Source organism: Leucopleurus acutus (assembly GCF_964270905.1).
Source record: "Leucopleurus acutus genome assembly, chromosome: 13".
Lineage (NCBI taxonomy): Eukaryota > Metazoa > Chordata > Mammalia > Artiodactyla > Delphinidae > Leucopleurus > Leucopleurus acutus.
Genome location: NC_139155.1, coordinates 83,070,399 through 83,087,124, shown reverse-complemented (window position 1 = coordinate 83,087,124; position 16,726 = coordinate 83,070,399). Strand labels below are relative to the sequence as shown.

The 16,726-nt window shown below is 41.8% G+C and overlaps 1 protein-coding gene across 1 annotated transcript in view; it reads left to right on the top strand.

Annotated features, from left to right (window-relative positions):
* The window catches only part of CLIP1 (CAP-Gly domain containing linker protein 1), a 123,683-nt gene that overhangs the window by 24,997 nt on the left and 81,960 nt on the right, over nt 1-16,726 (top strand). The window contains 2 exon segments of the mRNA XM_082853472.1: nt 10,802-10,996; nt 14,520-15,091. Coding sequence (XP_082709598.1) covers nt 10,912-10,996; nt 14,520-15,091 — 657 coding nt within the window. The 5' untranslated portion in view covers nt 10,802-10,911.

Below are 16,726 nucleotides of genomic sequence, written 5' to 3'. Positions count from 1 at the left end.
CAGGTGGTCACTTTGAAGGACACTGTTCATTTGGCAGTAGAGGGTTCCTGGAGGTTCTAGCACAGTGCTATCCATTAGAAATTTCTGTGATGGTGGAAATTATTCTATACATTGCATTGTGGCTCTTGAGCCCTTGAAGTGTGGCTGGTGTGACTGAGGAACTGAATTTTTAACTTGATTACATTTTAAAAGAATTTAAAGTGGCTAGTGGCTACCATATTGGAGAGTGCAGACCTAGAATATTTAGCTTTCAGCCTGACTTGTAAACTGGGGTGAGCAGCTTATGCTAAGATACCAAAAGTTATCGAGGCAAAGTAGGCTGTGGAATATCTGATCCCCCTCCCCTCCCGCAGTGCGAAGAGTAGTAGAGAAGTCTGCAATTTGTCATTTGTGTTCAGTGGTATCCAATCTTTACAGCCTCTCCAAGTTTATCCTTGCTAAGGTGTTATCCGAAGGGTTTTAGATGAGAACCTTTCTTTGTATTCGCAATTTAATCATCATCTTCTGATGCTCATGGTTCTTCCCTGAAATTTAAGACCTACCCCAGCAGCCAGCCCCCGGCTGTTACAAACAGCCATGGTTGGAGTGAATAACGACTCGGCATGCCACTGGAAAAGGGGCTGCCAACCTTCGGTTTAAATCTTTGCTTGGTAATGGTGGTTAGGTTAAGATAACTGAAATGGACAAATGAAATACATATAGGGCCTAAAGGGAAACTGTAGACATCTTTTATCTTGTACCAGTAGGGTCTTAAAGGTTTGTTTTGTTTTTTTTTTTTTGGCTGCACCTCATGGCTTGTGGGATCTTATTCCCCAACCAGGGATTGAACCCCGGCAACGGCAGTGAAATCTCAGAGTCCTAGCCAGTGGACTGCCAGGGAATTCCCTCTAAGGTTCTTTATTTATTTATTTATTTATTTTATTGGAGTATAATTGCTTTACAACGTTGTGCGCACAGTGAAGCAACTCAGCCATATGCATACACACATCCGCTCCCTCCCCACCCCCCCCAACCCACCCGACTAGACCATCACCCTCTAAGGCTCTTTAAAGTCTCCTTTTCATTTAACTTTCTAAATTGATTTCTTACAAGAATCTAATGTTAGCCATACTGAGCGTCTCATTGTCTTATTCACATGCTTTATACCTTTTCTCTCCCTTCCTCGGTCTTTTCTGAAATTTTTCTCCCTGCCTTTTAAAAATTCCTGACTGCCAACAGCTGTTACTTTCCTTTGACACACAAGTTGCATTGTGTTCTTAGTTATTTTTCATATATGTGGGTCTTTTCTCTCCAACTGCATCATAAATTCTTGAGCTTATGCCTGTGTCATATATTTTTCTGTCACCTGTAGCAAGCACCAAGAATAACTTTTTAAAATATTGGGTATATCCCAACTGGTTTGTAAACTCATTTAAACAATTGAGACTATTTTTCTCATTTTTTTGTAGTGAGCATAGTTTATAAAGTATCATGAGGGATATAATGACTAAAATACAGTTTCTCCCCCCAGGGCATTTGTAACCTGTAGAATCAATAGGCCTTGTACAGCCAGCTCAGTGTGCTAGGTGATAGGAAAGAGATACAGACTCAGCTCTATGGGAAATTGAAGGAGGAACACATTTTCATTGGAGAAGGTTTTGTGGGCTGGCTGTATCCCTGAATTTGCCCTTGAGTAAAGTTTCAGCAGATGAAAATAACTAGGCTTGGAAAGGGCATTCAAGGCTGAGTGAAAAACCTGAAACAAAAGCATAGAGTGAAAGCACCAGGGCTTCTGTAGGGGTATTTGCCAAATCGATCATGTGGGTGATTCATGTGCATGTAATTGAGAAAATGAACCTCTGATCTTATCAGTTGTTCAGCAGTGTTTCTCAAACATTAGCCTCAATTACCAGAAGGGCTTAAAATGCAGATAGCTGGCCCCCCTCCAGAGTTCGTTTCAGTAGGTTTGGGGAGGGTCCCCAATTATTTGCATTTTTAGTAAGTTCCCAGGTGACACTGCTGCACATGTTGAAAAGTGCTGATTCAGAGCTCCGGTCCATCTGATATCTGCCTTAGAGAAATGTCTGTCTTACATATGCAAATACCCCAGTGTCAGTGCATCATTGTGTTCATGTTGCTTTATGTACACACATCTGGTCTTCCTGTAGATTGTAAGTTCAGGCTCCTTACATCACTCAACCCCTAGCACAGTGCTGTATCAGTGGTAATACAGTAGTAAATCCTGTGCTTGCTAACTTGGCATCCAGCTCTAAAATTATCTGAACAAGAAGCACATGCTTTTGGGAGGCCTTATAAACTGGGAAGCCCTTTGTGACTCAAAATGTAAAGCAAAAATGCCTATAGCAGCAGTTCTCAAACTTTTTTCCTTAGGACCCCTTTACATCCTTAAAAATTATTGAGGTCTCCAAAGAGTTTTTATTTGTTGGTTTTATCTATTGATATTTACAATACTAGGAAGTAAAACTGAAAATATTTTAAAATATTTATTAATTCATTAGACATAATAATAAACCCATACATGTTATATTTCTTTAATGAAGAATAACTATTTTCTCAAGTAAAAAATTTAATGAGAAGATGGCATTGTTTTACATTTTTGCAAATCTCTCTAAATGTCTGGCTTTAACAGAAGACAAGCTTAATAGAAGTGAACTCCTGCATTTAATCTGTAGTGATACTTTTTTTAAAAAATAAATTTATTTATTTATTTTTGGCTGTGTTGGGTCTTTGTTGCTGCACGCAGGCTTTCTCTAGTTGAGGCGAGCAGGGGCTACTCTTTGTTGTGGTGGGCGGACTTCTCATTGAGGTGGCTTCTCTTGTTGTGGAGCACGGTCTCTAGGTGCATGGGCTTCAGTAGTTGTGGCGCACGGGTTTAGTTGCTCCGCGGCATGTGGGATCTTCCCGGACCAGGGCTCGAACCCGTTTTCCCTGCATTGGTAGGCCGATTCTTAACCACTGTGCCACCAGGGAAGTCCCTATACATTGTTTTGATTGAAGTACATGAAGAAAATTGGCTTCACAGATTTATAGGAAAGGAAGAGCATTTTCAGATAATTATGGATTTTCTTCTTTAATACTACTCCAGGGCTTCCCTGATGGCACAGTGGTTAAGAATCCGCCTGCCAATGCAGGGGACACAGGTAGGATCTTCCTGGAACAAGAAGATCCCACATGCTGCAGAGCAACTAAGCCCGTGTGCCACAAGTACTGAGGCCCACATGCCACAACTACTGAAGCCAGCACACCTAGAGCCTGTTCTCTGCAACAAGAGAAGCCACCGCAATGAAGAGTAGCCCCTGCTCGCGGCAACTAGAGAAAAGCCTGTGCCCAACAACGAAGACCCAACACACCAAAAATAAATAAATGAAATAAATTTATGTATAAAAATTACTACTCCAAAAACTTGATAGTCTGTAGTTTCTTAAAGGTGGCATCTCAGACTATATGAGTGAACTTTTATTGTTACGTAAAAATCCATTGGTCTAATTTGTGCTTTGAATGAACCCTTAACCCATATGGGATTTTGTAACATTATACATTTCTGGTTGGAAAATATTGATTTACTGAGTTATGAGATCTTCCAAACATTGGCACATTAAAAATTATGTTTGTTAACACCATCGATCTCATCAGAAAAATCTGTAGTATTGCGAAGCTCTCAAGCTCACAGCAGAGGATAGGTTTTCCAAAATTCTTTCTCTTGAAAGCTTAAATTTTATCATTGTCAACAAACAGTTGTTTTCCTTGAAGTGACAGGCTCACATAGTTCATTTTCAAGAAAATGTCTGCTGGAGATACCGAGTCTGAGTAACCACAGCTTGTCAGGGATTCTTTCAGGTGGAAATGGTGTTCCGTGAACAGAGTGGCTGGTTGAGCTTGCCCCTCAGTTGCACGTGTGCTTTTTATTGAGACGGTCATTGTGCAGGGGTGTGCAGCAGAAGTGGTTCACATGGACTTCCCGTTTTGTTACTCAGAATATTAAAAAGGCACATATTCAAGGTTGAAATTTAATAAAATTATTCATTTTTATGCTTTATCAAGTGCTTTGTCACATTCTTATGTGAAAGTAGTTTTTTTTTTTTTCCTGGAAGCACTGAATACAGAAAAGAATAGTACAGTGTGCCTCTACTGCCTTGCTTATGGCATCTACACTTTTTACCCACTATTGCTTCTGTAAATGTCAACATTGCAGGAGAAGGCAAGTCACGTCTTAGCAATATTATGAAAATAGTTTTGACTCCCTGAACGGGTCGCTGGGTGCCCTAGGCATGCAGGGCTCACACTTAGAGAACTGCTGCGTTAAAGTAACAAAAATCAGGCTTGGCAGGACCGCCTGTCTCTGTGTCACTCCTGTCTTAGAGATCTTACCCTCCACTTTGTAAGCTCAGAAACTCTTTTTTTTAAATCCATATACTCAGAGATTAGACTCATACTAACAAATTCAGAGATTGAAGTTTATAAAATATAACTTTGTGTATTTATAATGAGTGAAATGCCAAAAGGCACAATTCCCTTTGGTCGCTCTTAGAAACCCAGCCCACATGTGAGCAGAGGATTTTGGAGCACTGTCTCAAATGTCCTTCAGTGCTGATTTGCACCCAGCTTCTCCAAGTCTGCTCCATAGATGCCCTATGTTTATTTTCCAGAGAACCTTTTCCCAGGGTGAGTAAAATACACATTTTCTTTTTAACTCTTCTCTAGACTTCTTGGGCTGTGCCTCTTTTTAATTTGGCGATGCACAGTCACCTTTATTCCTTCTTCTGGTGTATTTCACGTTATGTTAAATTACTCAACATGAAATGTATGTGTATACGTATATAAGAATCTGCAGTTCAACAAGATCCCCAGGAGATCTGTGTGCACATAATGAACACTGGAGTGAATGCCCATGTACACCCCACCCAGTCTAAGACATTGAACATTACCATTATGTTGACTTTCGATGTTGTTTTTATAACTGATTATTACAAAACATAGCATCATTTTTTGGTTAAATTTTAGGTTCACCATGTTTAGGTTGCTTTCTTCACAAATCCACTTTTTTTTTTTTTTTTAAGTACACTGCCTCTTAACTACAATGTAAGACAGATAATTTTATACTTAACTATTCATCTCTGTACTGCTGGGTTCATCTGCTAATTGAGCCCAATTCCAAACTCTTTAACTTGGCCTTCTATAGGTCATGTTTGTGATTATCAGTCTTCTCTCTCTGTCACCAGCCTCTTCTCTGAACAGTCTCTTTCGCTCCTTGCCTTGTGTAGAACTTGGCTGGTCTCTGAAGACACTGTTTCCCCTGCAGCCCTCTCAAGGGCCTACCTCAGACTTGACCGTGTTGTTTGATGCTGTAAATTGCTGCTTCTCGGCCTTCAAAAACCACAGCCCCTTCGAGGCTCTACCATGCTGATATCCACTGGCCTCCGCCTCTTCCCTTCACTCCTTATAGCTTCTGCCTCCTTCTTGCTATCCACATCTCCTCCTCCAGTCCCTGTATTTTAGACTCCCACAGTCCTACCAGTAATCCCTTCAGCGCTCAGGCCTCTGAGTTCCATCCCCACGGTCAGAGCCTTCCAGCTTCTCACTCTAAACACCACCTCTGATCCACTGACCCCTTGCTACTCAAAGGGGAGGGGTGTCCTCAAAATGGCAGGATTAATATCCCCTGGGAGTGTTGGAAAGCAGAATCTGAGGCCCCGCCCCAGAGTTACCAAGTCAGAATCTGCAGTTTAACAAGATCCCCAGGAATTCCCTGGTGGTGCAGTGATTCAGAATCCGCCTGCCAACGCAGGGGACATGGGTTTGAGCCCTGGTCCGGGAAGATCCCACATGCCGCGGAGCAGCTAAGCCCGTGCGCCACAACTACTGAGCCTGCACACCTGGAGCCTGTGCTCCGCAACAAGAGACGCCACCGCAATGAGAAGCCCGAGCACTGCAACGAAGAGTAGCTCCCGCTCGCCACAACTAGAGAAAGCCCTCGCGCAGCAGTGAAGACCCAACGCAGCCAAAAATAAAATAAATACACTAAAAGAAAAAAAAAGATCCCCAGATTTGTATGCACATTTGAGTATCCAGTGTCTTCATTGTGACAATCCTTCATCCTCTCTGAGAACTCTGATCCAATTTTTCACTCTGACCCCACGCTGTCTTCACTTCCCTTTTTACTCATCCCAGATTCCCAGTGCCATTTTAATCACTCCTATAAAACACTCCTTTAAAATCACCATCACCTCCCTTGCTTTTCCCTTCTATTTTAATTTAACTGGCAGAATTTTGATTGTAGTTGAACTTAGCTATCTACCTTCCTCATATCTGTGCCTGAGCAGAAGCTTGTTATTAGAGAAAAAATAACGGGAGACTGGTTTCACTTTAAATTCATGACCGCAAGCCTCACGTGTACTTTGGGCTGCTTGGCGTTCCTCCTACATTTCCCTAGTAAGCTCCTGTTTCTCTGCTCAAAGACAAATATTTTTGTGTGTTCAGCACTCTCTCTGAGCCTCCCAGCGGTCTCTCCTTTCCTGCTTACCCCACCGGCCAGTGAGAAAATGGAAGAGTACCTTTTACATAGTAGTTTCTCAGGAAATATTTGTTGAATGAATGGATGACCATCTTGTGGGAAGATTTCCTTCAGAGAGTGAATCTGTTCAGCAAAGTACCAGGTCCCAAAAGCGCCAGCACTAATTTGATTGACCTTGGGAAAGTCACTTACCTTCTCAGACCTTAATTCTCTTTGTCCGTGAATGGGCATAAAGATATTTGTTCACCTACCTTCACAGCTATTTTGAGACACAAATAAGGCAGGGTTTTTTGTTTTTTTTTTTTTTTTTGCAGTACGCGGGCCTCTTACTGCTGTGGCCTCTCCCGTTGCGGAGCACAGCCTCTGGACGCACAGGCTCAGCGGCCATGGCTCACGGGCCTAGCCGCTCTGCGGCATGTGGGATCCTCCCGCACCGGGGCACGAACCCGTGTCCCCTGCATCGGCAGGCGGTCTCTCAACCACTGCGCCACCAGGGAAGCTCCAGTGAATTGATTTTTTAAAGCAAGCCTGACTTGGCATTCATTAATAATGCATGAAGAAGAAACTTAAATTGGAAGATTTAAAAACCAACATTGTTGGGTTTTAGTTTTATTTATTTTTTAAATGAAGAATTTTTATTCATCAAAAAACCATGACGAGAAAGAAAAATAATCAGAGAAGGAGAGGATATTTACAACAGATGTAACTCAATAATGATTAGTACCAAGAATATATACAAATCAATGAGTAAAAGACAGCTGACATGAACACAACAGAGACAAGTTTTGAATGGGCACTTTTCAAAAGAAGAATTGCAGTGACCAATGAACGCAGGCAGATGCTCAAATTTGTTCCTAATTAGAGAAATGCAAAATAAAACCACAATGAATGTCTCAGCATCACACTGGCCAAAGTTAAAGTCTGGCAATATCAAGTGTTGGTGAACTGGAACTCATACACAGCAGGGGAAAAGGAGAGGGATATTAAATGTTAAAGATGTGCCTACCTCATAATCCAGCAGTTAAACTCCTAGGTAAATGCCCTACAGAAATGTGTTTATGTGCACAAGGATGCTCGTTGCAGCATTGCTTACAATAGCCAAAAACTGAAATCACTATAGAAGTATCCGTCGCAGTAAAATAAAGTGGTACTAAGGAAATGGCACATCATACAGTAATGAAAATGAATAAATCACACCAACACGCAAATTGTATAAGCAATGTTGAGTGAAAGATACCAGACACAACGTACAGTGTGATTCCATTTTTATACGTCAAAAGTAGGCAGAACAAACTAATCATATTGTTGCACAGATAACCGGTAAAACTATTTCTAAAAGGGGAGTATTGCCATAAAGTCAGAATAGTAGTTACCTCTGGGAGACAAAGGTGAGGCTGGAGGGGACACACAGGGAGATTTTGGAGTGCTGGCAGTGGCTTTTCTGCATCTGGTTTGTGATTACATAGCTGTTTGCTTCACCCATTAAACTGCATATCTGTTTTATGTACATATCTGTTTTATGTACTTTTCTGTATATTTTACAAAATTTAAAAGAATGAGAGAGAACTTGTACTATGAAATATTAACAGTGATTAGAGCCATAATTATTAAAATAGTGTGGAAAACTAGAAGGCCCAGAAATAGGTCCAAGACACAAAAAACACAGAGTGTTTTTTTAAATTGCTCCTAATTCTCTTATTGAGACAGACTAGATTTTTCTCCTTCATTAAATCTTGGTCACAGTTCCCTGCTTTGGGATTCAAGTAGCTCAGATGGACCAAGAGCTAGAGGCATGAAGATTAGACAACAGAAGACATAAGATTTTGGGTTTATGACCGTTCTTGGGTTCCTGATAACCACACACGCCTCTGTTTCTCAGGCCGAGGCTTTAGGTTGGCCAGTGTTTTGTGAGCTTAGCATGTTGAGCTGCAAGGTTTGAAACTGGCTGAGGCTGGCCTAGTCGCTAGTGGCAGTTTTCAGAATTTCTCTTTAGGGAGGAGTGCTTGACCTGAGCCCAAGAATTCACTGTTTAGCCCGAGTGAAATATTTTAAGGAGTACTTCATCCTCTCTTCTCGCCGCTATAGTAGCTTTTCCAGGACGATCGTGCCTCCTTTGTTCTGTCCTTAACTACCTGACCCTTGTCACTTTATGATATTGGACCAGAGTGAAGCGTAGCCAACACACAAGACCCCATGGTAATCTCTGCACTTAGTTTGTCCCCAGCCTCCTCAGATATTTTTGCACGAGTAAATAGCCTAGAGGAGACTCAGCGAAACCCTCCGCCTGTCTAAGGCAGTAGCAGGAGCAGGCAGCTCTGCTTGTGGCTTACACGCTGTGTAAGGTGAGGGTCTGGCAGTAAGGCATGTGGTTTCAAATCCGACTCTGAGTTAGAACCACCTGGCCTGGCACACAGACTCCCAGCACACTGCCACCGTCCTGGCAGTGAGGGCGATGGTGGTGACAGGAGCCCGGGAATTTTGTATTAATACCCAGGATCGGCAACCCCTGTCTTCAGGCACACAGCAGTGCTTTCTCTGTTAATCCCAGTCTTCCCCCAAGCCACACGGCTTACCTTTGACTTTGTAAAAAACACTTTGTGCCGTTTTGGACCCTCTTGAGAACCATGGGGAGTCTTCAGAGTGAGCCTAATGAGGCTACTGTCTTGGTTTGATTTCCGTTCAGTCTGATTATCTTTGGGTTTTTTTGTTTGTTTGTTTGTTTGAAGATATTTTGATATGGACCATTTGTAAAATCTTTATTGAGTTTGTTACAGTATTGCTTCTGTGTTTATGTTTTGGTTTTTTGGCCTCGAGGCATGTGGGAATCTTAGCTCCCCGACCAGGGATCGAACCTGTACCCCGCTATTGGAAGGCAAAGTCTTAACCACTGGACCGCCAGGGAAGTCCCAGTCTGATTATCTTTGAATAGAAAAACTTAGATGGCTATATTAGTTTCCTGGGGCCGCCATAACAAGTGCCCACCACAAACCAGGTGGCTTAAGACAACAGATTTGTTCTCTTACAGATCTGGAGGCCATAAGTCCGAGATCAAAGTATCACCAGGGTTGGTTCCTTCTGGAGGCTCTGAGGGAGAATCCGTCTCATGCTTCTGTCTTAGCTTCTGGTGGCTGCTGGCCATCCTTGGCTTGTAGTCACATGGCTGCAATCTCTGCCTGGGTCTTCACCTGGCTGTCTCCTCTGTGATCTCCTCTTCTAATTAGGACACTTGTCATCAGATTTAGGGCCCAGGCAGGTGATCCAGGACGAGCTAGCTCATGTCAAGATGCGTAACTGAATTAACGTCTGCAAAGACTCTTCTTTCAAATAAGGTCACATGCATAGGTTCCAGATGGACATACCTTTTGGGGAGGCCACCATTCACCTCACTACAGGGACCATAGCAGCTCCTCTGTTAGCCCTGGCCAGATTGTTTACTGATGCTTGGCATTGCTTGTAAGAGAGCCAGAGAGTGAGGTCTGTGCGTCATCATCCAAGCTCGACTACCCGAAAAAAATGCAAAATGCAGCCGTTTGAGAGAGTCAGTAAATAGCATTTTTCTCTTTGAATTTTGTCTTATTGGGTATTATGTCTAGAAATATTTTCCTGTATTCCAAAATCCCAAGGTCTTCCTCCTCTCTTAAAGAGCAAATGGCAAGGTACTGTTTTGCCTGAGCCAGAAGTTGTAGATTCATACTTGGTCTTGAGTAAATCAGAAGTTCATTGTGTTTCTGTAGATAAAACAAAGATAACTTCCTTTTAGTACTTTCCAGATACGGCTTTTTCTTACAGAGTTTGAATTTGAACCTTTCTCTTGTTTAACATATACTTGGCTTTATACTGAGTTATTGTATAATTCTGTGGATTAAACAGTATATACAGGTAATACGGGCTTGTGGTCATAAAACTTAAGCAACATAGAAGTCAATGAAGTGAAAACTGAAAACTCCCTTCTCTTTCCCCCATTTAGTTTGGTGCACATTTTTCTGAACCCTCTTCTATGGATTGTGTGGTTTTTAGGCACTGTACTGATCTGGTATTATTAGATACTATAAAGAAAAGTGAATATATTGCCAGCCTTAGCTACTTGTCTTTAGGATAGTAAATTGCTTTTAAATCTGTTTCAGCAGCATCTTCATATTTTTGATATTTGGAGTTTTCTAGGTTCCTAGGTTCATTGTGGAGATGGTTATCATAAGGAAAAGTTTAGGCTGTGAAAGCTACTTTCGTTAACTCTTTCTACTTTGTTTCTCCTATAGATTCTAAACTCTTTTTATATTTTTCTCTTTGCAGATTTAACCCAGAGACTGACTCCACTATAGAAACATCCACAGTTCTATCAATGACTGGGGAAAGATAGTGGCAACAGGCAAAGGAAAAACAGCTCTGATATACTAAGGACAATGAGTATGCTAAAACCAAGCGGGCTTAAGGCCCCTACGAAGATCCTTAAGCCTGGAAGCACAGCCTTGAAGACACCTGCTTCTGGTAATGCTTTATGTTTCTCATTAACAGCAAGTTTTTCATCATATGTGAAGACTTCTATTTGAAAAATTTAAAAAGACAATCTTATAAAACTTCATATTGTTGAAAATACTTGAAAAAGTTTCAATTAAAGGACATAGAATTTTATATTTAGTAGTCAATCAGTGAAGAGTCTATTTCATTGATTCAGTGTAAGCTTCTGAAATAGTTGTCAAGTTAATTTCAGTGTTTGATCCTTACAGTGTTAAAGTGTTTCTTCAGTTTTTCTGCCCATGTGTCTTCCTGAACTCATCAGGACCTTTCTCTTGGGGTTTAGGGATATATAGAGAAAACAAAGACTAATCTGGCTTAAAAGATATGATGACAGTCATTGACCTGAAATTGGCCATCATCATCAAGGGAGCAGGTAGTACAGTAGCTCAAGTCTGGCTCATGAGGGAAAACCTTCCCCATTTTATAGATGAACTTGTGTCTTTTATTATCGTTAACAACCTGTTCCTCATCTGTTCTCCATCTCCTCCTTCAGCATTTCCATTTCCATCCCGTAACGATCACCTAAGGTCTTTAGTAGGAGGGGCAGGAGAGAAGCATCTGATGCTTGCTTTTACCATCTTTTTATGTTATTTGTATACTTTTAGATCTTATGTTTTCAACCTTTCCAGACAGGTGCCCACCATAATCTATTAAGTACAACATTGTTTCTTCAAGTTCTTCCATAAAGACATTCATACGTCTTCCTTGAGGGAAGGGATCTTTGTGTTTGCTTTTTTTCCCTTTTTTTTTTTCACTGCTGTATTCCATCCACACACCTAGAAAATTACCTGGCACGAAACAGGAGCTCAGTAAATATGTGTTGACTCATTGGAGATCCTGAGTTATTTACATTTTATGTATCAGGATAAAACCTTTTCAGAGAGGCCATAAAACATTGTAATAGGGAAGAACCTTTTGTATTCTATTACAAGTTACTCACTAAAGGGATGTTGCCTATAAGTTTAAATTATACATAATGGCCCATCTCTTGGAACCCTGCTTCCCAGGTAATGAGCATTAAGCTAAAATACCTTTGTGTTCAGCTCACGGGAAACATCCTGACCAGGCCCACCTGTGAATGACTGCAGGGAGGAAGAAATTAACCCATGCCCTCCGGAGGCTGATGGGAACCAGGAAGTGTTTGACTTTACCCCCTCCCCTTTTAGTATAAAAGGAGCCCGAATTCTAACTCAGGCAAGATGGTTCTTTGGGGCCCGAGCCCGCCGTCTTGTCGGTCTGCTGGCTTTCCGAATAAAGTCGTTATTGTTTGCCCCAACAGTTCGTCTCTTGGTTACCTGCCTGTTGTGTGGTGAGTAGTACAGCTTAGACTTGGTAACAACATCTTAGAGGAAAGCTTTACTGATAAAGCAAAGGACTGTGAAGAAATCGGTTTATTTAGCCTTGGGGAAGTCAGTCAAAATTGGCATCCCCTTCTCCTCAAAATCCTTCCTCTTTTAAGACCCCTCCAAATGCCAACCCTTCTATAAGGCCTTCCACTGTTATATTTACCCCTGTTAGAATTGTCTTTTTCACTTTTAGTATTTTTCGTGCGTACCTTTTAGCACTTGAAGTCCTTGAGTCCAGGGATCATGAGTAATTCAACTTGGTTTCTCCAGTATTACTCGGCACACGTTAAGTTTTTTTAAATTAAGATTAAAGCAGCTTATTAATACTAAAACTTACACGCTTAAAAGGAAGTGATTGCCAAGGAATTCAAGACACTTTTGTGAACATTGTTTTTCAGAAATTCATGCTTGCAGCACTCTGGGAAGAGTAACTGTTGATGTGCAAAGCCAGAACTGATGCTAAAAAAATAACTGGCCCCTGTCTTTGGCAGATTATTATCTGTTCTATCTGAGAGCATCCACTGTCTTCTAAACAAACAAACAAACAAGCAAAAAAACCCTCCACAAATGGAAACTCCACAGTCCCCCTTTCTATGTAGGGTAAAGAGATGTTCAGCACGCACTGTCGCTCCACTGGGCCACTCTGCTCCCTAGTCTGTGTGATTCACTCCTGTCAGTCAGGCCTCAGACTAGATATCACCTCCTCCAGGAGGCCTTCCCTGACTGCTCTGCCCAGAGGCACTGTCTCCTTCACAGCACTTAGACCACCTGAAGTTACCTGGTGTGTGCCTTGACTGTCTGCTTTTCCACCGCTAGACTCTGAGCTCTATGAAGGCATGGACTGTGCTGTCTTGCTTTGTCCCTGGTGAAGAACGATGCCTGGGACTAGTTCCGGAGTGGTAGGAACTCAAGAAAGATGCGTAACTTGGATAAATACATTATTTCATTTAATCCTCATTCAAAGAAAAAAATCCCTCAAGATAGATATTACTACTTTCCCCTTTTACAGATGAAAAAACTACACTAAGAGAGGTCATGGAACATCCTGAGATCACGATATGCCCAGTAAATGGCAGACATTAAGAATTCAGGCTCTCTTTGCCAGTTCACGCTAAATATTTAATAAACGCTTGCTGGGTGAATGCGTGAGTGTATTTCCAGTGTAAATATCACATTCCTGGCAGAATTTAACTCTGTCTTTACCGTAGGGTAGAGTTTGCCAAGTCGTCTTGCCTTTACAGGGAGTCAGGCCATATGCTCTCTTTTCTTCCCTGCTGTGATTTCCATTTCTGCTAGCAAAGGAATAGTCTTGGACTAATGATGGTAGGGACTGTGGCACTGAATCCCCTCCTGCATCAAGTTAATTGCGAATGTGTGTGGTTAAATGGGCCTAGTCCTGTCAGCTTTAACTGACCACTCAAATGGGGGAATAGAGCCCGTCTCAGTGGATCTGAATGGGCATTTGCTCATCATGTGCAGGATACAGGGTGAAGAATGAAATCGGACCTATATTATGAATTCTGGGGAAAGGACTCCTTTTTTTCCCCAGTTTTGACTTCTTCCAATCTTAATTGCAGATAAGGACTAAGTTTTATCAGCTCATTGAGTTTTGACAGCATTGAAAATGGTAGTGATGCGGGACTTCCCTGGTGGTACAGTGGTTAAGGATCTGCCTGTCAATGCAGGGGACACAGTTTTGAGCCCTGGTCCAGGAAGATCCCACATGCCACGGAGCAACTAAGCCCGTGCACCACAACTACTGAAGCCGGCGTGCCTAGAGTTCATACTCTGCAACAACAGAAGCCACCGCAATGAGAAGCCTGCGCACTGCAATGAAGAGTAGCCCCCGCTCGCCGCAACTAGAGAAAGCCTGCGTGCAGCAATGAAGACCCAGCACAGCCTAAATAAATAAATAAATAAGTTAATTAAAAAAAAAAAGAAAATGGTAGTGATGGGTCAAGTACTTTTTGCCTCCTTGCTAAAAAAAAAAAAAAAAGAAAAAAAAAAGATAAACAGAGTACCTCTTGAAGAGTTGTGGCTACTTCTGTTGCTTTTGGCCCTTTCTGTAGTTTATTTTCCTTTTAACTTAGGGGTTGTCTGCTTAAATATGAAATTGAATCTTTTCTGATCCTTTCTTCTGTTTTCAGTTGCAGCTCCAACAGAAAAAACAATATCCAGTGAAAAAGCATCAAGCACTCCGTCTGCTGAGACACAAGAGGAGTTTGTGGATGATTTTCGAGTTGGGGAGCGAGTTTGGGTGAATGGGAATAAGCCTGGATTTATCCAGTTCCTGGGAGAAACCCAGTTTGCACCAGGCCAATGGGCCGGGATTGTTTTAGATGAACCCATAGGCAAGAATGATGGTTCAGTGGCAGGAATTCGGTATTTCCAGTGTGAGCCTTTAAAAGGCATATTCACCCGACCTTCAAAGTTGACGAGGAAGGTGCAGGCAGAAGATGAAGCCGACGGCCTGCAGACAACTCATGCTTCCAGAACGACTTCGCCTCTGTCCGCTTCGACAGCCAGCATGGTGTCCTCTTCCCCAGCCACCCCCTCAAATATTCCCCATAAATCGCCCCAGCCAACTGCAAAGGAACCTTCAGCTACGTCTCAGATCAGCAACCTTACAAAGACCACCAGTGAATCTATTTCCAACCTTTCGGAGGCCGGCTCAGTCAAGAAAGGAGAAAGAGAGCTCAAAATTGGAGACCGAGTATTGGTGAGTCCATGAACCTTCCAAGGTCGTTATGTTGACCTGAGTGACGGGTTGAACTACACACATGCGGGCTCAGAATCTGTTCTGTGGGGATGACCATTCATTTATAGAGCAAGAAATCAGCTTTTCTGGTTCCTTTTATGTGTAAATATACAACAGATTAGAAACTGGCTGCGCAGTTTGTGCGTAGTATAAACATAGGTTTGCAGGGATCGACTCTAGTTTTATCTTCGTTTAGTCAAAAGAATATTGAGTTTTTAGCTTGTAAATATTAAGGTAACTTTACTTGACAAAACAAGCTGAGATGTGGACTTAGACGTTTTTAACAAAGGTTTTTTTTTCTTTCTGGTTTTTAATTTTTGCTTTAAGGATAGTGTGTGGGTAAATATGAGATCCTGTTTCTTTGAGTGTCTTGGAAAACTCAGAGATCACAGGATGTTATTTCAGAATTTCTCTGCCTTTTAAATGATCAGGTTTAGGTCTAGGAAAAGAAAGGAGGGACTTCCCTGGTGGTCCAGTGGTTAAGAATCCACCTTCCAATGCAGGAGATGCGGGTTTGATCCCTGGTCCGGGAACTGAGGTCCCACGTGCCGAGGGGCAACCAAGTCCGTGCGCTCTGGAACCTGCGCGCCACAACTAGAGAGAAGAGTGTACGGCAGCTAAGACCCGATGCAGCCAAATAAATAAATATTGAGAAAAAAGAAATGTACTGTAGTTTTTTTTTTTTTTTTGCTAATAAGCAGGAAACAATATATAAGGTCTACATGCTGTACATTCTAGAACCCCTGAATGACACAGTGACTGATTTATTTTTTTGTTTGTTTGTGTTAAACGAGAGGCAGTGTAGCAGTGCTAAAAACACAAGCTGAGTCCAGCTCTGCCTTTGTGACCGTAGCAAGTTATTTAACTTCTTAGTTTTCTCATCTATGAAAATGAGGTTGAATAATAGTGCTAACATCTAGCATTGTTGTGAGGATTAAATTAGCTGATGCATATGACATTCTTAGCAGTGCCTGGTATCCAGTCAACACTAAAGACATGGTAACTTTTTTTTTTTTTTTTAAACAGCAGAACCTTATTTATTTATTTATTTATTGGCCACACCATGCGGCTTGTGGAATCTTAGTTCCCTGACCAGGGATTGAACCCAGGCCCTCGGTAGTGAAAGCACCGAGTCCTAACCACTGGACTGCCAGAGAATTCCCAAGAAATGGTAGCTGTTTTTCTCATTGATGAAAATTTAAAGCTATTCTCTGACTTTTTCAACACTTTAGTCAGTTCAGTTCAAGGTATGACGTTTGTCTGAAGTCTTTGACCCTGTGCTCTTCATTTTCCTTTGTATCCGTAAAAATTCCATCAGTCTTGGAGGCTTACAGTAATATAATGGGAAAAAAAGAATGTCCCGTGCATCTCGTTGAATGTGTCAGCAGTATATGGAGTAGCCCCCATAGAATTGGTGAGGAAACGGAGGTCCTAAGAAGTACAATCACTTGCCCAAGGTCATACAACCTGAAGAGTGGTGCTTCTGCAATTAAAATTTAGGTATTTTTACTCCAGAACCTGTCATGGAGAGCTGATGATTGATAGTATAATTTTGAAATTGGAAGTTTTTGTGATTTTTTTTGTCCTACAGACAAG